The sequence below is a fragment of the Branchiostoma lanceolatum genome, chromosome 17 (genome assembly GCF_035083965.1).
Source record: "Branchiostoma lanceolatum isolate klBraLanc5 chromosome 17, klBraLanc5.hap2, whole genome shotgun sequence".
NCBI lineage: Eukaryota > Metazoa > Chordata > Leptocardii > Amphioxiformes > Branchiostomatidae > Branchiostoma > Branchiostoma lanceolatum.
This window is the reverse complement of record NC_089738.1, coordinates 11,925,738-11,950,318: the sequence shown is the minus strand read 5'-3', so window position 1 is coordinate 11,950,318 and position 24,581 is coordinate 11,925,738. Positions and strand designations below refer to the sequence as shown.

General features: G+C 42.7%; 3 protein-coding genes across 4 annotated transcripts; 2 read left to right on the top strand and 1 right to left on the bottom strand.

Annotated features, from left to right (window-relative positions):
- The first annotated feature begins 1,427 nt into the window (after nt 1-1,427).
- Nucleotides 1,428-5,630, top strand: LOC136423039 (uncharacterized). Its single transcript, XM_066411035.1, has 3 exons — nt 1,428-1,754; nt 3,529-3,909; nt 4,377-5,630. The coding sequence occupies exons 1-3, from the start codon at nt 1,709-1,711 to the stop codon at nt 4,832-4,834; spliced, it is 885 nt and encodes a 294-aa protein (XP_066267132.1). The 5' UTR covers nt 1,428-1,708; the 3' UTR covers nt 4,835-5,630.
- LOC136423032 (apolipoprotein(a)-like) lies at nt 5,299-19,942 on the bottom strand. 2 transcript variants are annotated; one of them, XM_066411024.1, is made up of 18 exons: nt 19,484-19,942; nt 15,484-15,681; nt 14,623-14,728; nt 14,119-14,257; nt 13,500-13,587; nt 13,138-13,242; nt 12,806-12,904; nt 12,195-12,324; nt 11,607-11,729; nt 10,912-11,048; nt 10,287-10,422; nt 9,843-10,082; nt 9,292-9,483; nt 8,475-8,801; nt 7,814-8,050; nt 7,218-7,621; nt 6,701-6,845; nt 5,299-6,253 (listed from the first exon to the last, which is right to left on the bottom strand). In XM_066411024.1, exons 1-18 carry the CDS (start codon nt 19,562-19,564, stop codon nt 5,988-5,990), a joined length of 3,153 nt encoding a protein of 1,050 aa, XP_066267121.1. In that variant the 5' UTR covers nt 19,565-19,942; the 3' UTR covers nt 5,299-5,987. The 2 variants fall into 2 exon arrangements, with proteins under 2 accessions (XP_066267121.1, XP_066267122.1); XM_066411025.1 differs by lacking the exon at nt 8,475-8,801.
- Nucleotides 19,943-21,799: 1,857 nt separating this feature from the next.
- LOC136423048 (uncharacterized) lies at nt 21,800-24,466 on the top strand. Its single transcript, XM_066411048.1, has 5 exons — nt 21,800-21,916; nt 22,055-22,205; nt 22,647-22,778; nt 23,041-23,151; nt 23,890-24,466. The coding sequence occupies exons 2-5, from the start codon at nt 22,059-22,061 to the stop codon at nt 23,929-23,931; spliced, it is 432 nt and encodes a 143-aa protein (XP_066267145.1). The 5' UTR covers nt 21,800-21,916; nt 22,055-22,058; the 3' UTR covers nt 23,932-24,466.
- The last annotated feature ends 115 nt before the right edge of the window (nt 24,467-24,581 follow it).

Sequence of the window (24,581 nt, the reverse complement as noted above, 5' to 3'; positions counted from 1 at the left end):
ATACAGTTACAAAAATTATTTCTGATGGTTAAAATCCAATTTGAATATCGCAAGATTTGTTGTTACGTATTTTGTAGCCATTTTTAGTAGATTACGTTTATTGTTGTCAAAGCAGCTAAAAATAAATCTTACTCTCTGGTTGTGGTGGGGTAAATCCACACCACTTCCTTTTCCAATAATGGTCTTTTTTCTTTCTTGTGGTGGCAGTTCTTCTTGGAAATCGTCCAACTGGCCCATCGCACCACCAGTTGGCATAGTGACAGTTATGACGTCACAGGTACCGGCAGGTTTAAAGTTTCTGCACCTGTCGTTTGTGTTGGTTTCTACCTGAGGCGTTTCCGTCACCGTCGATAAACAACTTCACGGCCGTGGAGGTGTTACCGAGGGGCCAGTTGTTCAAACAAAATGGAGTTCTTCACAAACTATTTGCGTCATCAGAAAAGGATGTCCTTTTTTCACAAGTATTTGAACCGGTAACTGTAGCGGTCGCGAAGAGCAACGCTTTTCTTAAGCTGTCTCCTTACGTGTTCTTAAGCGAGTGTTATGCTTTCTTAAAGAAACATCCTCTGTGACGCATCTTGGGTTACTTTAGTTCACAAGCCTTCAAAACATTCAGCTCAGAGCATCCTAAACAACTGGTCTTCCCATTCAGCTTTGGATTTTGTGCGAGAAGGTGACCTACATACCTCTATACAAGATGACCAGTAGTTTTTATCTTGTTCAGTACCCGATCACAAGGGTAGGAATCCACACTACCCCTGTAACACGCCCTCTCGGTCTTTAAAATATCTCAACAGCACGCGTCACTGGTCATGAATTGCACATACTCACCAAAGCGACGAGGCACGAACTGCCTGAACATCCTGTCAAATTACCCGTTTACGCCAAATATATCTCTTAGTCTGTTCTTGTCAAATTATCCGTTTACGCCAAGGGGACAGCTCTTTCGTTGTTCATTTGAGGAGCTAGCTTATAGTTGGTCTAAAAATGTTCAATCCCATTTTTAGTTTGGGGTGGTGGTGAAGCATCTGAAAGAACACAGCGAACAGAGAAACACAAGAACGTACAGTTGGAAATCTGTTCCATTCAAGTGAAGGAGAGAACTACAGAATGAAGGCATAAAAAACTAGTCCCTACCAGACTAACTACGCTTGCTACAGGGGAAATATTTGCCAGGGGAGTTTGGCCGCATGATAGTTCAACATTTGCCCGCGCAGTTAAGAGGGAAATGATATCCTTCCCACGGACAGACTATCCTGACAAATTATTCACAGTATTTTATTTACCAATTTCTACTAGTAGCCATACCCCCGTAGGAAGGCATGGTGGAGGCTAATTGTATTAAAAAAATCTAGCCTACTAGCCCACCCGCAATGTACATGGCATAACCTTCCTTGTAGTTGTGCTACGCTATGTTGATCGTCACATCTGACAAGAAAGGCAAAGGAAAAGCCAGTGACCCGTAAAGTGTCGACGCGCTGTTTTTGTACAAACACGTTGTGATTTTAACAGTGACTGCACGGGTAGACTGGCACGCGGACGCAGTACCTGTGTCCTTGATTCATTCCGTAAACAAGTTTTCACAAGTGAGTAACCCGAGAGAAATGAGGAAGTACCAGACTAAACCGCCGTGAATCCTGCGTGAAAAGAACCAGCAGAACATTTTTGAGAAGTCTGATTTTATTTAGGACGGACGTGGGACAAGACCATGGACGTAAAGTTCGTTTTTGTGCTGTTTGCTCTACAGATTTGGGGTAAGTAAAGCAAATAGTCCCTATTCTTTCTGTGAGGCCTTGGGTATTGTTTAACTGCACTAGAGAGAGGATTTATACGTTCCCCTGGTCTTGAGGTTGGTAGACATACTTAGGGTAGTACAATAGGTAATGAGATATGCTTTTGCATCGACAACCGTAGCTGAAAAAATGAATACTTTGATTTATGTTTTCAGCAAACAATTGTCCGTTTCTTTGACATAAACTTTGATGTTTACAATCAGAAATAGTGAGACAGGGAAATGTGAAAAATGTGCTGTTGAAAACCATGCATATGTTTGGCTTAATGTTAGGTACGCAGGCAACTGTCCATATGTCAGGCATTCCGGTAGCCTACATTTTAGCCATGTTGACAAAACGGACTTTTAATTTGGTATATTTGGTTGGCAATGTTTTTTCATCTTTTATTTCGGTGTCGCGAGACCTGAAAGGGCTTAGTATGATTGATAGTCCATAGTATTACATCGATACCCCGGATGTGTGCTCAACAACTGACACCTTTCAGGTACAGTACGTTGTTCTGTCAAAACGTTCTGTCAAAATGGTCGTTAAACAAGCATAGGCATTCAATTATAAACGGTGTTGATCCACATGAATGCTGTGTATACGCACGGTTTAAAAATAAATCTTGTTGTTTACCAAGTTGGAAGTGAAAATCTAGGTAAAACTTAGATTTAGACAAATTAGTAGTAAAATGTAAATCATGGTTTAAGTATGAGTTTTGTTGTTTACCAAGAGCTCGATGTGAATATTTGGGCGAAACTTAGTAGTTTGATGTAAATCTAAGCTGTTTTCAAGAGTGTGAGATCAGGTTAGTGTCACAAAGATGTCTAAAATTGGGCCAGAAGACTTAAGGTCGAAAATGGTGCCACATAGTCCATGTCTTATTTAACTTCGCGGTGGCAACTCCGTGGAACGTGCCTTGGAAGGCATATCTGGTGTTGACGTTTTAAAAGACTCATTAGGAACTCAAGAAACGCGTACTTTGCAAACCCGAGACCTGGTCATCCTGGTCGTATATTTGCTTATGTCTCTCGAGCATAGCATAGCTTGTACGGTAGAGGAATTCGAAGATTGTGTGGTTGTTGTTGTCGTCGTACAATTTTTACCTCCACGAAGATGGAGGTATTGTTTTAGGTGTGTCTGTCTGTGTGCCCGTCTGTGCATCTGTCTGTGTTTTTAGTATCTTTGTGGTCAGCATAATTTACTAACCTCTGGATGGATGGTATTTGGCATGAGGTAGGTCTTGAGAAGACGACGGTCAGGGTTAATTTTGGGCAACCTGGCAGCTTTCCCTGGTACTGCAGTTTTTGTATCTTTTGCCCTGGACATGCTATGTTCTTGGTTCTTCATTGACAGATAGCTTTCTAGCTCTGGAAGTAGTGGTGTAGGTTTGGTCCCCCTAACAGTTTGTTTTAATGTTTGTTGCTTGTGTAACTAGTACATATGATATCTTTAGCTATGTTATCTACTTAGACTTGCTTTCGTACATGTTTACATACTTTACAAGTTGCTGCCAAATCGTTAAAGAATAGCATGCGTGATAAACAATCCTTTGTAAACCCTATGGTACTTACATGTAGTAGTTGATATCCCAAATAATGATATCCTTTTGATATCCAATGATAATATAAACCTTTCATATCCCAAATGATTATATAAGCGTTTGATATCCCCAATGTCAATGATGAAATTATTTTTCTCACTCATCGTAACATTTTCCGAAGTCTAACACCGCGTCTTCTGTTTCTGTTAGCAACGATCTTCACAGCGGCAAGGCCAGCACGAAGATCCGTCAATGACGTCACATCTCCAACAACTCCCGGTCACGAGACGCACAGACACCGACCAATCAACGGCCTCCAAACAGCCGGCATGCCAGTTAAGGGACCCTCGACACCTTTTGCAACAACTCAGCTTCACAAGTCAACTCAGTCTGACAAGACAACTCCCATCATACCTGCAACTTCCGTTTCCGGTTTCAGCAATTCGGTTGGGCTTTCTACTAAACTCTACACAACATTAGAAGTATCCACCTTGCCTTTCACTGACAGTGTGACCACCATGACACCTCGGATTACGTCCCCAAAGGGCAACTGCAGCAACGGAACAGAATGTAGTCGAAACACTGGCAAACGTAAGTTGAAGTTACTTTTACATTTAGTGGTTCTTGTGTGTTGTCTACTTTTCACAGTTTCGGAGAATTGTCTTGTGTACTCACAAAGCCTTGAATTCCACTTTTTTGCTTCCTCGTACAAAAAAATCCGCTTTACGAGAAGACAGTAATCATAAAAAAAACTGGCTTACAAGATTGAATGACAGGAAAAGGCCATTGCTTAGCAGGATTTGGGCTAGGCAAATGAATGGTTACCAGGCCAGTGCCTACAGAAATCCTACAATTCAAATGGCTGCTGATGTGTGCCGCTATCAATCCATTTTCGTTGTTGAGTGGGGTGGGCTGGTTCGGTAAGACAATTGGTAGCTTAGCAATTGGGGTCTTGAATATGTACAATTTGACTGGACTGTTTCAATGTGTCAGGTGGTTATCTGTGCTTGGTGGTTGCCGGACGAGGTTGAACTGTACTTTCATTTTCTGCTTTCCAGGCCAGGGTAACTACACAACAGCGTTAGCAGTGACCGCGGTAACGTCAGTCGTAGCGGGGATCGTGCTATCTACCGGCGCCTGGCATCTCCGGCGACGCCTGTTGCTCGCCAGGGAAAGGAAACGCCTCAAGCGACTCGAAGAGAGAAGAAGCAAGATCGTTTACAACAGTAATCCTGCCTACCACAGGAGTTCTTTACTGGGCAACGACAAGTTGTACTCCACTATATTAAGTCTTAGTGACTATTCGCCCGCACCGCGTACCAAACTGCCAAATGGAAACGCCAAAATAGATGACGGAAACAAAGTCACTACAAGTTTTACAAATCCTGTGGACATTGTGAGAAAAGGTGATAGACGCTCAGACGTAAAAGGACGTTCTGGAAATCCACTGAAGGTTTTGAAGCTGTACAAGGAAGGCGCGAGGAACAGCAGTCAGACAACTGTCGTAGTTACGTAACACGTTATGATTACAGAGCAGATTTCGACTGTGATTTGAGTAATGTTGTATACTGATGTATCCTCAATATTCTTTGCTTCATAAATAATCGTAATGTTTACGCCTATGTCTTTGCTGTGAACAACATGAAATGAGTTTTTCATATTTGTCAGTTGTAGATATTGAATGTATTTGACATAATGTACGAAAATTGACTCATTCCGTATATATACATGTTTTGTATATGTTTTTTATCTATAATCTATAGATGTAGACAAATGGCATTTTATATAACTGAAGAAAAATGTATTTTGGTCAGTAATGTTGCACTTGATTCGAAGAAATAGACTTTGACAATGTAAAGTTCAGATGCATACGCCAAGGGATGATTCTTCACAAACTCCCTACAGCAGTTAAATGAAAGTCTGAAATCTGATGTATGAAGAATACGATTACATTAAAACTCCATAAAGAACTCATGTCCATACATTAAAAATGTGCAGTTTATTACAAGCCTGTACTTTCTCTGTACATAGGGAATATGGTATCGATATGATTTACTTTCCTGTGGTTCATTTTGAACCTTCAATGAAAGGCAGGCATGTCAGTTGTAAAGAAAGAGCTGTTTGTCATATATGTGATTACGTACAATATGGGAAAACTGGGTGCAACAATTCGATTTGTTCTCTAAATACTTAGATATTGTTTTTACATAATAATGAAAATACTGTTGATGCCATAAATGCACAATATACAGTGTGGTTCTAATTGCCGTGCTACGTCTATTCCTACGTCAAAATAAAAGGACAACTTCGTATGTGTGCTATTAACAGAATCCTTTTTTCACGGTGTGTGAAGTTAAATACTCACCCACCCCAAGTTTACACAAACACACACATATATACTTTTTCATGCATATTATTTTCTTAGCTGTAGTAAATAAAGCACATACATTGGTTTAACTGTATCGCAGGTATTTATAAGCGTAAAGAGTATTCAAAACGTCAACATGACTGATCGGAAATTATTCATATCATTCAATGATCTCATATAGATATGGTACTTTTGCTTTAATTGGAAAATTAAGAAAAGTAAAGTGACCTTAAAGAGTATCATGATATGGTGATTGTTTATTACAAAACATTTTAAGTAAAAATTCCCCCATACATTACCGTCAACATGACGGTACACTACAGTAGTCCCAATAGAGCCCGTTCGACTTCTCCTGGATGTAACACCAGGGAGACGGGTCACCCACGGGGTTACGGCAGTAGCTGTGGTTCCCGATGCCCCCCTCCCCATTCGGGTAGGTCTGGGTGTTGAACTGGCGGTTTGTGGTGGTACTCCAGTTCAGACATTTGTCGCCGTGCATGGTGACGTCCTGGGTACCGCGGTAACCGGTACTGTCCCGCACTGCGCACTTCGTGGTGATTCTTTCTCCTACAGATAGTAAAAAAAACAGTGATATCATAAGTATCTGTTATAACAGTACCGGATAAGTATGCTGTCACGAACTCATATCACTTGAAAAGGTTGGCTAGAAGTCACTACCTGAGTATGTCGCTAAGTGGCGTTATAAGCTGGTCACAAAGTATTAGTGGCTTCAGGATCTTTGGCATAGAGAATTACTAGCATTTCGAGTTCCCTGATTAAATCGATAGTGAAATGGTCATAGACGAGCAGGATATACCTTTATACTGCGATGAATTTTGACAGCGGATTTCTTATTCGTACTGAATACGACTGTTTATGTTACGACCAAAAAAGGCCGATATTGAAAACCCACCAACATGGCGGACGCCAAATGACGTCATAGTCACAAATGACGTCATAGTCACAAATTACGCCATAGTCACGTGGCTGCAAACATGTCTACTTAATCCGTACCTCCACACTGCTGTGCTCCACAGTGGCTCCAGGCTACGCGTCGTGTGGCCGGGTTGATGTAGTAACACCACGGCTCGGTCTCCACGCCGTCAGGGTTTCTGCAGTAGTTGTGGTCGCTAAGCCCGTACTGACCGGCGGTGAATCTCTAAAAAGGGATCAAATGAAAACTAAGTGTCAAAGCTGTGTAGTAGCATGTCGCTGACGAACAGGTCATGGTGTTGGCAAAAACCCCATTGGATCATTACATTAAACTATTTTATGAAAGTTTTCGAAGAATTGAATCTGTTTGAGGCGCTCATATCACCTGCTCATGTAACTGGAGCACTAAATGTATTTTTCAGTTTTCTGAAAAGCTTTAGACTCCTCATGATAATGAAAAACAAAATACTGTCTACGGGTGCCGACTATAGAGTAGCAAATTGTATCCATCCCTATTTCAGGGTGCAATACTTAGAATCCTGCCAAAAGAGATCAAGTGTTGTTAAAAGAAGTTGGTTATAAACGATGTTTGACTCACCAAAGTATTGTAATATTGGTACGTTGCCTCGCTCCATTTTAAACACGTCCTGCCATCCTTAGTGGTCGACTTGAATCCGCGATACTTTGAACCGTCACCTGTGTAACAGTCTCCTGCGGGTAGAGGCTTCTGTGTAGGCTGTGGAGTTGGTTTGACTGTGGGTTTCTGGGTTGGTTTGACTGTGGGTTTCTCTGTGGGCTTGACTGTGGGTTTTGGTGTAGGCTTGGTAGTGGGTTTTGGTGTTGGCTTGACTGTGGGTTTTGCGCTTGGCTTGACCGTGGGTTTCGGGGATGGCTTGACTGTGGGTTTTTTAGTTGGCTTCACTGCAGGTTTCTCCGTTGGCTTCTCAGTAGGTTTTTGCGTTGGCTTAACAGTAGGTTTTTGTGTGGTTTGTATATGGACTCCTGCAAGAAACAAGACAAAAATCAAAACTCATCCAAATATCATCATCATCACCATCATCTAAACAACAATACAATATTACTGCTAAACTGCAAACACTGATATAGCATACGTTTTTCTTTATTACTTATCAATGGACACAGTTTTAATGTTTTATGAATAAGGAATGTTTACAAAACGGACAGACAACGAACCAGAACAAATCAGGTTGCCGGTTGGCTCAGACCATGATCCTCCGGGCAGACACTTTGTCATGGCGGATCCGGTTCCACCTGATGCGCATGTCAGGACGCAGGTCTTCCCGACAGGCTGTTCGCCATAACACATGGTCAGCACAGTTTCTGGCACAAAAAATGGAGCACACGTTTCTTCCGGTTCCCTTGTGCTGACGGACATTTTAGTAGTTGTTGGAATAACTGGTGTCGACAGTCCTGAGGAAGAAAATATGAGGTCTTTCAATGTAATCTCTCACTTATGCATAAATGGAATGATGTTGGTGGCTTGGTGCAAAGGACGTGTGTGTGAAGATGTCACAAATGGTTTCGTTCATGCACCAAATGAAATCCCGTGACTTTCAGCACCTGGAGAAACAAAAGACGTGTGTTTGGTTCTTGTGTGAGTTTGGTACGTTGTGCATTGTCTTGACATGCTATTTTGTGAGGTGCGTTCATACTCGGTGATGAGCTGGTGGTTGAAAGACATCAACTACAACTTGAAAACGTCTGTTATCACAAACAAATACTCTCTACAATGCATACATTAACAGTCAAGACTCACAAAATTAGCACAGACACAACCACATAAAACAATCGGTTAGTTACGTCCGTCAGTGTGTGTTTAACGATTATAACTAACTCGGGCAGTCAAGGTTCTCCTTCGGTATAGACCACGATCCGTCGGGCATACACTTGGTGATCGACTGTCCATCGCCGATGGCACACTTCAAGAGGCAGACGGTTCCTATCTCCTTCTTTTCGGCATCACACGAAGTCGTAACGTCAGCGGGTACCATCAAATCTTGGCAAGTCTTTGGTGCCGGCTTAGTGGTCGCTGAAGGGTTCTTGTCAGGCATCTTGGTGGTGCGAGCGGGGTTTTGCGTAGTTGCTACCGCAGGCCTTTTTGGCGCGGGTGTAGTGAGGGACTGTTTGGGTCTGGTAGCTGGAATCACGGGGTTTTCTGGTTCTGTAAAGGTATAGGTCTGTTGTCTTACAGTCACAAGGTTACGTATTGTCCCAGCTTAAGGCTAAACAGATCTGATTCTATAGCTAGTACGTATACGTCAGTTAGCACGGTCAGTTTTGTCCTTGGTTTTGTTCAGTCAATAGATCTAAAAGTTGCTGAGGTTCAAATCTTTTCATATTGTTTTTCGCGGAGATTTACATCGTTTAATTATAATAAAACAGCAAAAGTTAATTTGGCGACAGTCTGTTTCAAACAAAGGTGCCATACACGTTATTTGTCCTAGACATAAGTAATGATAAAAATGAGATTTAAAGACCAATGTGTCAACGGACAAGTAATCCTATAGATTCTTGTCAGACTCTGACCACGTTCGCAAAAAAAGGCATATCTTTAACTTAAGGCCACGTGTAGACAGATGCAGTCGAACCCAACTACTAAGAATTCTTACAAACAAGTCGATCCAAAAGTTTGAAGTCAATAGAAAACTTACTTTCACAAGCAAGTTTCCCCTCCGGAGCAGACCATCTCCCGTCGCTCTGGCACGTCGTTGAGATGAAGGTCTCTCCGGGTCCCGAACTCACCAAACACAGAACCCGGCACACCTTGCCGCGAAGCTGCGGCTTCCCACTCTCACAGTTGGAAATCATGACGTCAGCTTGAATGTTTAGCGGGGGGCAGGTATCTGAAACAACATCATGTGTTTTCTACAAGGAACTACCATTCACCATCATCATGGTGAATTGTCGTTAGTTTGTTTGCTTGTTACTAAACGATAGAATGGGAAAATGGTAACTTTGCTTAAGATTCGTTGGTAGCTATTTTTGTATAAAACTTTCCTCAACCGGGAAGGGGTCGATATAGACTTTGCGGTACCTTTGACCTAGTACTAGAGTCACGTGCCACCCGTGTTATGAGTAAGGGCGACCGAACGCATGGTCGGCAATTCGTACTGGTGAGATGATGCTTCTTGTTTTGTTTTGTTTTGTTTTGTTTTGCTTTGTTTTGTTTTGTTTTGTTTTGTTTTGAATAGCGTAACCTTACCGTAGACACAACCCAACTCGTCTGAGTTGTCCGTACAGTCGTTGTCCCTGTCGCAGCGGTAGGCGGTGGGGATGCAGGTGCCGTCAGTACATTTGAACTCCGTGGACTTGCAATACGTGGGCTTTGGTGTGGGCTTTGGCGTAGGAGGTATCGCGGGAATGACGGGTCTCGCGGGACTAGTGGGTCTCGCGGGAATGACGGGTCTCGCGGGAATGGTGGGCTGCACCGGACTGTACACTTCTGTAGGAATGAGGTGATTACAACAAACTTTGTTCAAGGCTGATTCTAGCTGACTAGCTGGTTCTGCCAGACTGCGATCAGCAAACCTGACATATAGTCTCAGTGTTTATCATCAACACTGGTAAACATTAACGTTCGTAACGTTACAATTTTTGTGATGAAAACGTATACATGATGTTAAGAATAGAAGATGTTGTGTCGTACCTCTACACTCCTGGACATTACAGTACCCCCAGCTGTCAGGTGAGTTGACGTAGCACCACGGCTTCTTCAGGATACGGCCTGCCGGGTTACGGCAGTAGTTGTGGTCACCAAGGCCGTGATATCCTACAGGGTAGTTCTGAAGGGGATTGGAGAAAACTGCACGTAAATTAGCGAATATCATAAGAAAGTTCGAGTTCCTTTTCTTCGGGACAGAAAGTTATAGGCGATTAAAAGACATTTGGGCACAAACGACTGTGAAACATTTTGTACGGACGTGAGGCCCAAGGGTGTGGGAAGAATTTTCAACTTTAACGTCCAGCTGCTCACAAATGGTTGCTGACCGGAACAGACTATCAATTGTAAACCTATCAACAGACTATCAAGTGTAGCGTATCTAGTGAAATGATAACACACTATGTGTTTCGTTTTTTCGATGTTCGGGTTCAACTTCAAGTGTAAGATTAGTGAAACTTGGCCCAAGACAATCAGAAACTTGACCCAAGACAATCAGAGAGACATTTCGTGTATTCACGTCAGGTTCAAACATAATTTCTGTATAGCTATATCAATATATAGATCGTCCAAACAAAAATTGACACATACAAAAAGTAAAAATGGGGGTTACATAAGTGTTGAACTGCCGGTAAGTTGTCTCGCTCCACTTGAGGCAGGGTTCGCCGGCATCAGTCACCGCCACCGTGCCGCGGTAATCCGACCCGTGTCCATGGTAACACGTCCGGGCCTGTCTCAGGGACAGGTGGACTGCAACATACGGGAGACAAAATTGATCGAACGAATCTCAGAGAACGATGAGCGAACTTAAATTGATACTCGGCGTCACACATGGTTATCGTCTCTTAAACCCCTGCCAAACATAGCCGGCCATGGCATTCCGGCCTTCTCTGGACCAAGGTTACGTTCGTTGGGCCATGGGAGTTAGTTGTGAGCAAGGTCATCTGTGGTTGTGAGTTGGTCGCTGGTGTTGCCTTTAAAGGTTGTCTGAGGCAGAGGACTATGAATTTTGACAGATCAAACTCGGGGAAGTCATCTTCTTCTTAGATACGATCAGAGGAGCTAGTATAGATCAGAATAGGATAAATTTCAGGCTAAACCCAACCCAGCGCCTACCTTTAGGGAGCAAATTCTTGGGAAGGTCCTAAATGTGCGACGTGCTTTATGATGATGATACCCAAGCTAGCCTGGCGCGACTCAGTCTGATATTATCAATATCAAAAAGTATTCAAACACAAATATGCATGGCAGATTAATAGCGGTACATCCATGGGTAGACGAGCCTTTTATACAGTACTCGTGTAGTACCTTCTTTGAGTGTCCTCTCTGGACAGGAGAAGATGGCTGAGTAGTCGTTAATGTCGTTACACATACAGGAGCAGTTGTAGGCGACAAAGGCTTCCTCCGGACAGTCCATCTTACGACACTTATCTATGTGGAAAAAAATCGCGAAATTTTAGGTATAATGTTGTCCAGTAGGGCAGTGTCTAAGAACAAGCTAACATGTAATTTTTGCCTCCGTGTCAGGAGGTTTTGTTTTCGATGTGTCCGGATCTGGATGTTTATGTTCTTGTGTGTTCGTACTTATTTGAATACACTTTCAGTAGAGTGACAGGAAGTGAGTGGGAAGATAGTGTCATCGCAAAGGTCAGACTTGCGGGAGGGTGTAGTAGAGTTCAGAGGTGGTAGAACTATTTATCATACATGACAGACATTCCAGATAATACTCTACAATAGATGAGGGGGGGGGGGGCTGGGTACCGGGTTGATAACACTGGTACATGAGTCGACTGTTTCTTGTTCTTTTCTGAGCTAATATTAGATACCTAGTACATGTGTAGTTGGTACGTCCACGTACCAGCTTATTAGTTCACCAGTAATATATTCTGTACTGACCACCACATCCATAGAGAAGGTTGACGGTCTTGATGTCGTAGAAACTCAGCGCCCGTTTGTGGCCGATGGAGTACCGATACTTGGTGTCTTTGGTCACGATGGTCTGCAGATCACCCCTCACTGTCCACTCCTAATGGATGTCAAGACAGAGATATCTACATCACCAACTTTACAATTCTTTAAGGACTGTCACTACGATGTCAATACGATGGCAAGTTTTATTTTCAAACATAATAGCGGCATGCGTGAATAGTTCCATTAGGTTGGTAAATTACTGTTACAGGTAAACAACGTTCTTTACAGACAACCAACGAGTTACTACCTAGTTTACGTTGTGGTGACCGTCTGTCACCTTCCTCAGGGCAAGGTTATGATTGGTTATGTGCGGTCCCAAACGTGACTGAGTTTGATGAGGGGGGGTACAAACTCAGTCACATTTGGGACCGCATTCTTCACACTGCAGCAGAGACACCTAGCTGCAGCGCGAAGTAGAAGCAGTCAGCAGTCATAAACGTTTAAGTATGATGGAAGAATACGTATTTCCTTCGAACGACGATCAGTTATTTTCTCATGATAAGAGAAGACATGGCGAACCATGAAACTGGACTCACCGAGTTGTAGTAATGCATGATGGACATGTAGTCGTACGGGATGTTATACAGGTTGATATCGCTAAAGGACATCTTCTGGAAGTTATATTCCTCTCCGGGCTGGAACATGCAAGAAAACAAAAATTTCATTACGTCTTAGAAATGTGTACATAGCATTAATCATCATGATAATCCAAAATGTCATCTTATCTAACAAAGTAAAAACTTTTGATTAATCCATTATCCAATTCATTTTGTTTTTGTTAAAATTATTTTTTTTTCTGTGCAATAATGTCTCTGTTTACTGACGACTTTCTGTTATTAGTTATAAGGAATAGAATGATGTCTCTTACCCGGACGTTGTTGACCAGAATGTCCACAAAGTCGTCCCGATCAGGGCGGCTGTGTTCATGGTACAAACCAAGGACGTGTCCTAGTTCATGAAGAATCACTCCAACCTGGAGAAAATAACAAGTTAACTTTTGCTAACATTTCTAGTATAGAAGTAGTAGTATCCAGTATTTTGATTATACTTCTGTGGGGGTTCCCTGACGCAGGGGTGGGCAGCAGTCGGCTAGTTTCTGGTGGAGAAAATACATAACACCATCCGTTAAATGCGTGCTGGTCATATTCGATCAAAATAAATCTGTGTAACATTCTTGTATTCAGAAAAACTAATCGAAACGTTGGAAATTTGAACAGAAAAATGACGTACCGGGTTTGACGTAGCAAAGAGACACGCGTCGTTGATTGACACGACCTGTTGCTCTCTTTCCAGCAGTCTCCCGACATCTGCTAGACACCTGTCAGAGAGACGTGTATGGTCCGATTTACACACAAGTTTTTGGAGTGGACTTGGGGCTGTGTGTGAGGAACTTTGGGCTGCTCAAGTGGAGATTTCCTACTTGAAAACACTACTTGAGTGGCCTAGGGTTCTCCTTGCATAGTCCTGAGTTGACTCCAAGTCGACTCAAACCGCGTGTGTAAGCCTAGCATAAGTTAACGGGAATGTTCTGTACGATTACGAAGTTTCTGACGAGACGGCCTAGAGACGCCCATGGCGTACGGACGAAGATCACGCATAGTTTTTGACCAAAACATCTTTACGAAATACACAATGAGCTGATGAACATGATCTTAAGTACAGATTTGCATTCATTTGTGTCTAGCATCATATCATGCAAATCGTCAAGAACACAACAGTAGTAAAGTGGCATCTTTGGGTTTTGTTGCACAAAGGTGCACTTTTGATATTCAAGGGTAGGCATTATAAGAGTAGCCATACGCAGTGGATATAAAAGGTAACGAAAGTCTATCCAAGCATGCGCACTTACCCGATCCCTTTGTAGAAGATGACGTGATCGTGGTGGCCGAGGTAGCTCGCCAGTTTGCGTGAGTAAGGTTTGAACCTCACACAGCTGTTCTGATGCCACTTGGCCATGGCTTCAACGATGTACGAGCGATCGCGGTGAGCTGCGAAATGAAGGGCACCACTGTATTCGGGACTTTTACTACATTTGTTAAGAAGGTTACATTTTGGGAAGCGTAGGAACTTTAAATGACATCATTTCGAGCATTATTCAAGATCCTATGTTATAAAAATGTTATATTCAAAAGCATGATGTTGTATTGACGTTGCTGACACATCAGAAGGATATTTTTAGCAGGAAAAACTTCTGAATGCCATTTGTAAATTCCTTTTGCTTGGGAAACTTCCACAGCAAAGGAGTTTTTCAAATCCCTCAAGGTCTTGGAAATACTTCAGCTCGATAGGAACGAATTCCTTGGAATTCCTTAGATCTTTCTTATTTCTGAAGACTTCAAACTGTTGTACTTACTGAGGCTGTCCCCCATGATGTAAGGAATGGTACCGCCCGGCCATCTTAGCCGCAGGTTCCGGATGGCTTTCCGCTTCGGTCTTGTGAAGGCCGGTTCCGATCCCAGCTGTGTGATTGGACACTTCGTTAAAAAGTTTATCGGTGGAGAGGAATGCAGCCGAAGTGGACATACTTTAGCAGTGCCGACAGCCAAGAACATAATGTGAGAAACGGATATCATATATTGGCATTTTAACTCATTCTAAATTGAAATGGAAGCCCCTGTCACACATGACTGACCATGGCCCCCAGGCCGCCTTCCATAGACCATGCATGGTTAGGAGTTGGCCGTGAGCAAGGTCATCTGTGGTTGGAAGTTGGCGGAGAAGGTTGCCAAATCATTTTTAAAAGTCGGCTGCATGCGCCAGCCAGCCAAAATTCCCGGGAAAGGTACATGATACTTGGATGCGGTCAGAGGATTGAACTGTAGAATAGCCTAGGATGGATTCCAGGCTACTACCAGCCCAGCGTCGACCTTGGGGAGTGGTCGGGAGCAAAATCGCGGGAAAGTCCTGAATGAGTGACAGGGGCTTAACGGTCTTGCCATCTAGACCGGTCAGGGTCAAAGATATTGCAGTTAGATATACTTGAGAAAACACATATGTCGAGTTGAGTACATACATGTATGAGAAATAGTGATTACAAATGTCACCATTGCTACAAGAAATGATGAGAGAAAGGTAACTCATCAAAGCATCATACTCTGCAGATAAGGGACGATAGACTGAAAAAACTGTAACTTCTTAGGTCTTTTTAGTAATTAGTTTATCGATAACAGTGAATGCCGTAACTAATCAGAAAATATTAATGATGAGGACTTACCCTTAGGATGTCGCCTTCTCCGGTGCTATTGTCAAGGTCGAAGTCGTAGTCGTACTCGTACTGTAACGTGTCGTTGTACGGAGACGTGCCGTTCTTTATCATCTCCTCCACTACCAGCATCTGCTCCGGTTCCAGAACCATGTTGATCTTCACTAACACCAGGGGCTTGCGTCGCCATCTTCTTTTGTGCTTTCTTGCCTTTTAGTTGGGAAGGGGGTGGAATATATATTTTGATAAAAAGTTTGTATGGTGCAACGATGCTGCAATGTTCTTAACTTGAATATTGTTGTGCACTGCTATGGGCTGTTTAAACTGCCTATATGTAAAAACACTACAAAGACATATACTTTCTTTGTTGTTGCAATGTTACATAATGGACCTTTAAACTGCGCGGTCACATTCGTCGAATGTCATTTGTATCTGTACAATTTGGGTACCGTAGAACTTTCAAGCAAGCCACCGACAACAGCCTTTTCCGTATTAATAAATCTGTATTCAGGCTTGGCTGTATTTTGCAGGACACATGCACGGCAATCCCAAGAATGGGCCCAACTTTCGTACGTCGCACGATGATCGCATGTGATCGGGTCCGTAGCAGTCAAAGAAACGAGAAAGGTCTTTAAAAGGTGACCCTGCCAATTTTTCGTCATGACAGGTATCATGTATCATATTTGGTGTTATGGACAATGGACTACGTTCTTGTAATGAGTGCGCATGAACGCATCTGAAGAAAAACATACATTGTATCACGTTATACCTGTCCCCTGTACATGTACTGAAAGGCGGCTTCTTGATCAGATTGTTTACCAATTTGCCATACATTATACCCGATACAATTGTTGTTCAATAAAGTAGGGCAACTAAAGTCCGTGCTAAACGACCTCGAGGGCATACAGAGCAACGTACCCTAGCTAGTGCATAGTGAACTAGACCTTCAGATCAGGGCAACCTAACCTATAACCAGGGAAAAATGAGATCCTTAACGCTGATATGTCAATATCTTAAGCTCAGTTTAGAGCGCCCTGCACTAGGGAGGCACAGAAAAGGTATAAAAGGAGGAGTGGTCCAATCTCTGTCATTCTTGAAAAAGCTTAAGACAATAAAGTCGAAACCGGTCGAATACCAGTCTCTTCGCTGTCATTTTCCCAAGAACTACATATGATACATAGAATGGACTACGTTCTTGTAATGAGTGCGCATGAACGCATCTGAGGAAAAAACATACATTGTATCACGTTATACCTGTCCCCTGTACATGTATATAGAAAAGCGGCTTCCTGAGCAGATTGTTTACCAATTTGCCATACATTATACCCGATACAATTGTTGTTCAATATTAAAGTCTCAGTTTTGATTACGACAGGTGTGTAAATGTTCAAGCGATTCCTTTTACTTCTGACAGATTTTCGTCTGTCCACAAACTCCTTCTGAGCTCAAGTCCTACAAAAGAACCCAACACACTTGTCGAGAAGAATACAGGTGACAAGGTGTGCTTTGATAGCTTAAAAACGTGAGCCGTATCGATACCGCATTGCTCTATCGATATCAGCTACCGAAAAAGCATAACGCCTCATCTCAAACATTACGCTTCAAGTTCGCCTAAAGATGAAGACAAAAACAGAACAACAAACATGCTAGCCAGCTGGCTGGGAGGAAGTGCGGAAATTCCAGGGGTTCCCCTCCGGCCGACCCCCCACCTCTGCCGCCCATCTGTGCTGACTAATTAACAAGCCTGGGGTGATTAAACACGATGATATACACAGCCTGTCATGGCTTATCTGGGCTTATAGGAAACGTCTTTTCCTGGTTTCATCGGTTCGGTGACTAGAGATCAATTTAGGAGCATCTGAAATTGTTAAGTAGGACGGAAAGCCACAAATTGGTCAACTTTTCCTCGTTATCTAGTGGCACGACATTCCAAAATATTCCATATGGTTGTAGCCTGGATGCCAGACTGTTTCCAGGCCTGCTCCTCGGCTGTATGGCCAACATGCCCCCAAGGAAATTTTACCACAGCCAAGCTAGAGCAGAGGAGCTGGTCTGTGTAGGCCATGGAAACAGCCAGGCTAATTTGGTGGTAAAAGCGAATACAAATGCCACATGTATAGCTATCTATTACGTCTTTAATAATAAAAGTGTTTGCGTAACTGTAAGGTGTTTGGTTCGAATCCCATGACATCCCCGACATGCCATGTTGTTCTCTTTCCTCACTCCACCCAGGTGTAAAACTGGGTACCTGACTTCGGCAGAGGGGACGCAAAAGGCGGTGGAACGAGAGGTTTGGGCTCTACCTTCCAATACCGTGCCCTAGACACAATGCATAACAACCCATTCCAATATGGCCTTAAAAAAGGATGCCTTTACCTTCAGATTAGGGAACTAAAAGTTTTATGTACCATGTTATGGGAGAGGAAGGTCCTTGAGGGAGGTCACTCGTCCTTGAAGGAGGACACTCAAGGACATCTTCATTAGATGTCCATCTCTATAATCATCCCAAGACATACTCAATAAGCATCAGCTATACGTCACTTCCTGCACATGAAATCTGGCCCAACTCTAACTGATCAAAAACAATTGAAATCGACGTAACGATGATACGGTGTACAACTGGATAATTCAAGCGCAACACTTGGAGGACCTTGGAGAGGGAGTTGCATGGGGACGGAGGTACTGTGAGCACACTTCGCAAAATTTAGAAAGGCAGCGGCTACGTATTACGTAAATTTTGCAGGCCAGCTTAGCTTGACAAATAAGCTTGACGCTAACTCCAAGCAGAGGAGGGGTTCCGGCTGTTTTTTTACGTGTTTGTGTCGGGCTTTCTACTTTGTCATTTTTTTGTCTCTTCAAAAAGGGGTTTGAAGAGACACAAAAAATTACAAATCAGAAAGCCCGACAAAACGAAACACTCTTTCTTTTTATTATTTCATAACTTCTTCTATGACTTAGGAAGACTTTGCTCTCGAAAAATATTGTACATTTTCAGCTAACTTGTTACACATGGCAATAAATTACTTGCGCGAAAACGTTTTTGCGTGCTTAATACAAACCTCTCAGTAGGGTTGCAAACTTCTTTTTTGGAAAAGGGCGAACATTTATGTCATCCATATAATATCAATCAAAAAGGTGCGGCCTTACGTGAAATTAAAGTGGCTGATAACATACGTTCACTCGTTCTTTTGAAATTCAAATATCTTCTTCTTATCGTCTGAACGTTATCGCAAAAACTGTCCGTACAGCACACAGAAACTGGTAGTAATTGGATGCTGGCATCCTTCCGAGCTGAGGACACCACATTCGTTAATGAAAACCTTGCATTTTTGGACAAGGTAAATTGAACGGTTGACTGGCCGTATGCTGACATGGCATTGCGTGAAAAGAATAACAGCTTGCTTCAAGGGCGAAAGGGTTAACTCGAAACTATAGCCTGGGCGCCAGTACGACGACCTACGACGAATGTGACAGCACCGTAAGCCACCCCAGGACAACAGTTGTACTCATCATTTTCAAAAGACTTCTTGACATAATTACATTACATTTGCGCCTGTCTATTGGTTCTAACGACATAATTTGAGATCGCTTCAGTATGGTTTTCATTAGGCGTTCAAAACAAGCCAAGGTTCTGTTCGCCTACGGGTATGTTTACAAACGCCTTGATAAAAAACAATCTTAGCAAAATTTGTAATGATATTGCGAACAAAATATTCATACTTGTTTGTTCTTCAGACATCTTATTTAGTGAATTCTATATCTGAAGAAAGTCAGAACAGCTGTCTGCTAGCTTCAAAGATCACCATATGTTTATTTATGTTTTTACGTCTTCCTATTCCACACCAAGTCGACAATTTATGCATATTTGCAATTATCCATATCAACATATTCAGAGTAACTGCTAAACAAAGACCAACAATTACAATAACGACACGAATGGACTAGATTTTGACAAGAATAAACTAAATACATTCTGATAATGAAAAGGATTTAGTAATCATTACGTACTTACCTCAGTTTGTGTAGTTATATAAGCGGTAATAATCAGTACAAGAATGACAGTCTTGCGTACGGTAAGCTGGAACGTATCCATGGCTGCTCAGCAAGGTTTTACACGCGATCAAAATTCAGTGGTTCCAAGAAAGACCCAACAAACGACCGCCCTGTCAAAACGACGGCCAAGGTTACGGCCACAGTCCTTCGCACAGCTGCGGCCGCTGGAAATGACTCCTGCCGCCGCTGGTTGTGTCACTGAGACCTTCTGCTGGGGATCACGACTACTATCTTACGTCCGGTGCACTCTGCCTCTCGGGAACTGCTGTGTAAAGTGACCCGCGGGGTTCTGAATTTCTGGTTCTTGTCAGAGAGGGTCGTGATCAGAACCACATGTGGAGGATGTGTTCCGTCCCGTTGCCAAGGCGCCCCGGAGCGAGGACGGCGAGCCGGGCGGGGATTATGCGAGAGGCATTCAGCCCCAGACGGACGGCATCGGTCACTGTCAACACCAGAAAGGGGAGGGGCATCTGTCAATGTCAACATCAGCAGGGGTGCATACCTGTCATTATCAGAAGGGGTGCATAACCTCTGTGTGCAGAGATTTTGTTTTAGAGTAGATTTTTCGGTATACGTTTGATGGTTTGTTTGTTTGTTTGTTTGCTTGTGTGTCCGTTATCTCAATATTATCAGCCAACGTTTGAAAGATATTTACACCCAAACATTCTCATCCGAAATTCACAATGATGATAGAGAGAAATCTTATAGCAACAAATTACGAACTTACCGACTGTTTAAGTCCCTGTATAAGGAAGAAGAGTATTTATCTACAAGTAACATACAGCATAGAGTAGCTGTCACTAAATTCAGGATTAGTTGTCACAAATTACATATTGAAACAGGAAGGCACAACCGCACGCTTCTAGAACATAGAATTTGCCAATTTTGTGAGTTAAATCAAATAGAAGATGAGCGGCACTTCATTTTAGATTGTAAACTTTACGATATAGAAAGAAATGTTCTTTTCAAATGTATTAATGAGAAATTCCCATACTTTGAATATTTAAACGCAACGGATAAATTCATATTTTTGTTGCGTCTAGATAACCCTTGTATAAGAAACATGATCTGTTCATACATCTACACATGTACAAAGAAGCGAGAAGAAGTTGACTTTACTAGATTAGCTTAGCTTATCCTTTTCTTCTACCATGTATGTTTACACAATGTACTGTACATATTTCACTGTATATGTCACTTAGATGTTAGTTAGGTTTGTGTTAAACGACCTGTATCTAGCCCCTCGGGGCACGAACATACAATAAAGGTCTTCAATCATCATTATCTAAATGCAGAGAATGGCGGGTTTCCACGTTTTGGTTGATACATGCAGGGTCATCTCTCGGCCAATCAGAAATGTTCTTGTTTAATGAGCTGTCCAATTACAGTATACTTTCGAGAAGACAATATTATTGGTCCCGTTTTAGTCGTCATTTTCCCGGACGGACCTGTTTAGTGGTGTCTGCAACATTCCAACATATTTTTGCGTGCCGTACAACGGTAGGTATCTATTACTTATATTTACTGATTTCCTGAAGTATGATTTTGATGATATTTGGTTATGGTAACTGTGAGACTTCTGGAATACTCCTTGTGAAACAACGTTATCTATATGCAATTTTGGCATGTCGCATGTTGGTATTGTGCGAACGCGGCGTTTTGGAACTGTTAACGTTAGGTTTACCGTCTCAGACAAACCATGGCGCACTTCTCTTCTGAAAGACATATGCAATGTACAATTGTGAAAAAGGTCTGTGCCCAATGCCCATCATCGGATCGCAACGCGTTGACTACGTCACCTCAAAATATACCAGTAACTTATCGCACTGTCCCTAAAGCTCAACTGGTAGCATCCTCATAGTTGAGCCGCTGGTTCCAAATAGTTGGTAACTGGGAGACCCTGGTTCAAATGCTAGGAAGACATCTCGATTGGGGCTGTATTTGTCTTTCGGAAGGGACTAACGTTCAACATTGTACAAGAACACACGACTACAGCAAAAAAGCAATTACTCAAACAACTGGATATGATTTTGGAAACGGTCAGACGTTTCAAGTAGCATCCACTACTTTTCGTCAGTGACTGTGAGCAAGTACACGACTACAGCGGTAAAATAACACTAGACAGGAGCAGACAACGACAGGACCCGGCACTATGAGACAGGGGCAGACAACGCCAGGAGAAGACAATTGCAACGACAGCCTCGAACTGTTGACTTTGATCGAGTTGAGGAGTGTTTTCATATTGTATTGCATACCCAATAAATCGCCTCATGGCGAAACGCACCAGGTTTGTACTTAACAGTGCAAGCTGCATATCCGGACTGATTTATTTGATCCACTCACACCGGCATGGGCCCCTATTCTGTGTAGTGGGTTCTTTTACGTGCTCGAGGTATGGCTCTCCTCAAACACGTGAGAGAGAGAATCTCTGTCCTTGAGACTGTTTCAATATTCTTGAAGTGATTACTTGAAGAAATGTCCTGACTAGATTTGATAATTTTTTTCAAAATTCTCATTTGTCGTTTACCAGAACCATGGCGACTAGGCTGACGACAGAGAATATCGCTCAGTTCCAAGAAATCTTCAACGCCATCGCCGACGGAAATGGCATCATCGGTCCGAAAGAGCTCCGAGCCTGGATTCAATCCATGGGACAAGACCCGACCGACGAAGACGTGAAGGTAAGACTATGACGTTGATGAAGGTTAGACATAAGATACGCCAAAAATAAGTTACTCAACCAACTGAATAAAATTTTGAAACAGTCAGACAGCATCCGCTAGCTTTCGTAAGACTAAGACGTCTAAAGTTGTTGTATATATCTATCAATGGCTCGGAAACTTGTCCACTGCCTTCGTTGCCAGCGATTGTGGTGGCGGAACGACCCCGTCTTGTGGAAATGGACCCTGGACAACAAAAGTGAAAATGATCTCGATCATGTTTAGCTTACTGAAGCTATTCTTTCACTGATCTTGACAGAGAGCAGGTCACGTTACTTCGGACATCAAAATGAATATCAAGAGTAGGTTTTCTAATCTTGATGTCTTTGTTAAAAACAAACATGAACATTCAAATATTAACGAACTGTCAATCACTCGGTAAACTTGTATGATCTTTTCCAGGGATTGATAGCCGATGCTGACTTAGACAATACTGGGAACATCAAATTTTACGAGTTCCTTCGTCTGATGGATCAAATCATGACGTTTCACAGAGAGGCTCGTCTACGCAAGATGTTCCAAGAGTTGGATCGAGTAAGACGTCCTTTGCTTAGTTGTTTTTGTTTGTTTATTTCATAGCTTGCATGCCGCTACTCTTACCTGTCAAAAGAGCCTTGAGTCTTGTTAGCTTTAGTCTACTTGCAACAGTCGCTACCCCGCCGACAACGCGACCGTTGGAAGCGGACTAAAGTTAACTAGTAAAAAGAATGGACTATAATCAAACTTTTTTGGGTATAGTTGCAAAGGTCCCTGTGCCTTCGTAATGTCAACAAAGTTTTTGTTGCATCAAACCTAGGATGAGGACGACTTCATCATCGCTGCCGACCTGACATGCTGGATGACCTGGCTGACAAGACAAGAAGCAGAGGAGATGATCCAAGAGGCAGATCGCGATAAAGATGGCAAGGTGAGATCACCTACATGTAGATCAGGGATCACGGCCCTCCTATGGTACACCGGATGCCAGTTTGATCACACCCCGAGTACCATTTCCATTCCACTTTATTCAATATCACTGTACCATGCATTCATAAAACGTTCTTTACAATTCATCAAGTATTGAATTTACAAACGGTTGTATTTCGTATGTTGCAATAGTTGTAAATGGTCGCAACACGATAGGGACAACTCCGTGAATAGTTTCACCAGAATGGTCACTGGATAACAAGTTTTCTGTATACAACCAAGTGTTTTATTCAACCGAAATTTCAGTGACCCTCTGTCACCGTCCTCAGGGCAATACTGACTGATTCTATTTTGCATTGTAAACACAGCATGACCTACCTATCTATGTATATGTGTATGCGCTTTTAGCGTATAAATTTGGGACCGCATTTGTCAGCAGCGACACCTAGCTGCAGCCATCAGTCAGTATTGGCCTGCGTGATGAGGGCGACGACAGACGGTCACATAAACGTCGGTTTGATTAAAACACTTGATCGTATACAAAGAACTTTCTTATCCAATAAGGCTAACTCTTTGGCCCGGAAAATAGTAAATGTTCTGTTTCAATCAAATCACTGAGGACGAAGGCAAGATACTGTGACAGTATATAGAGAGAGGTTGAGGAAAATGCTATACAATGTATGGTACAGAGTAGGGTTAATGTAGAACCACTGACTTTGATTTATGTCGTCCTCTATAGGTGAGCTACCCAGAATTCCAGAAGGTCATGGGTCCGGCTTGAGCGGATCCAGACGACTGTCTCCCCCTCCATCTGCTTGGAGAGCTCCCGATGAAGTTCTTGTGTGTCGATGATTGAATCATTTTGAGTGGTTGAATCTGCACTGTCTTCGTTTTAGGGTATCGTTTCCTCCTGCCGTGCGCCTGTCGACCTTCCTCGGGGCAAAAATGACCGGTTCTGTTTCGCGCCGCAGCTAGGTGGCGCTGCTAGCAGATGCGGTCCCAAACCTAAAACAAACGTAAACACGGTATTTGGAATACGTAATATACAAGTAGTTATTATAAGAAATACATGTATTAGTCGATGCATCAACAGAACTTTGGATCAATAGTCAAATTCTAATGTGATCTTGTTCTGTACTTGAGTTTTTATAGGGAGTTGACATTTTTTTTAGTTGCTGTCCCAGAAAATAGTTATTTTTAATCAATGCAACACTAACATTCATTGACAGTGGGGTCATGTGGCGTAACGGAATATTCGATTCAATTTTATGCCCTTGGGAAAGGCATTTTCCTCACTTCACTCAGTTGGAAATGAGTACATTGTACCTTCCTTCGGTTAGGGACGTCCCTCGGATAGGACGCTAAACGGAGGTCCCGCGTTTGGGCAGAGTCACACCCCACTCACGTTAAAGAACCTACCACATCTATTCG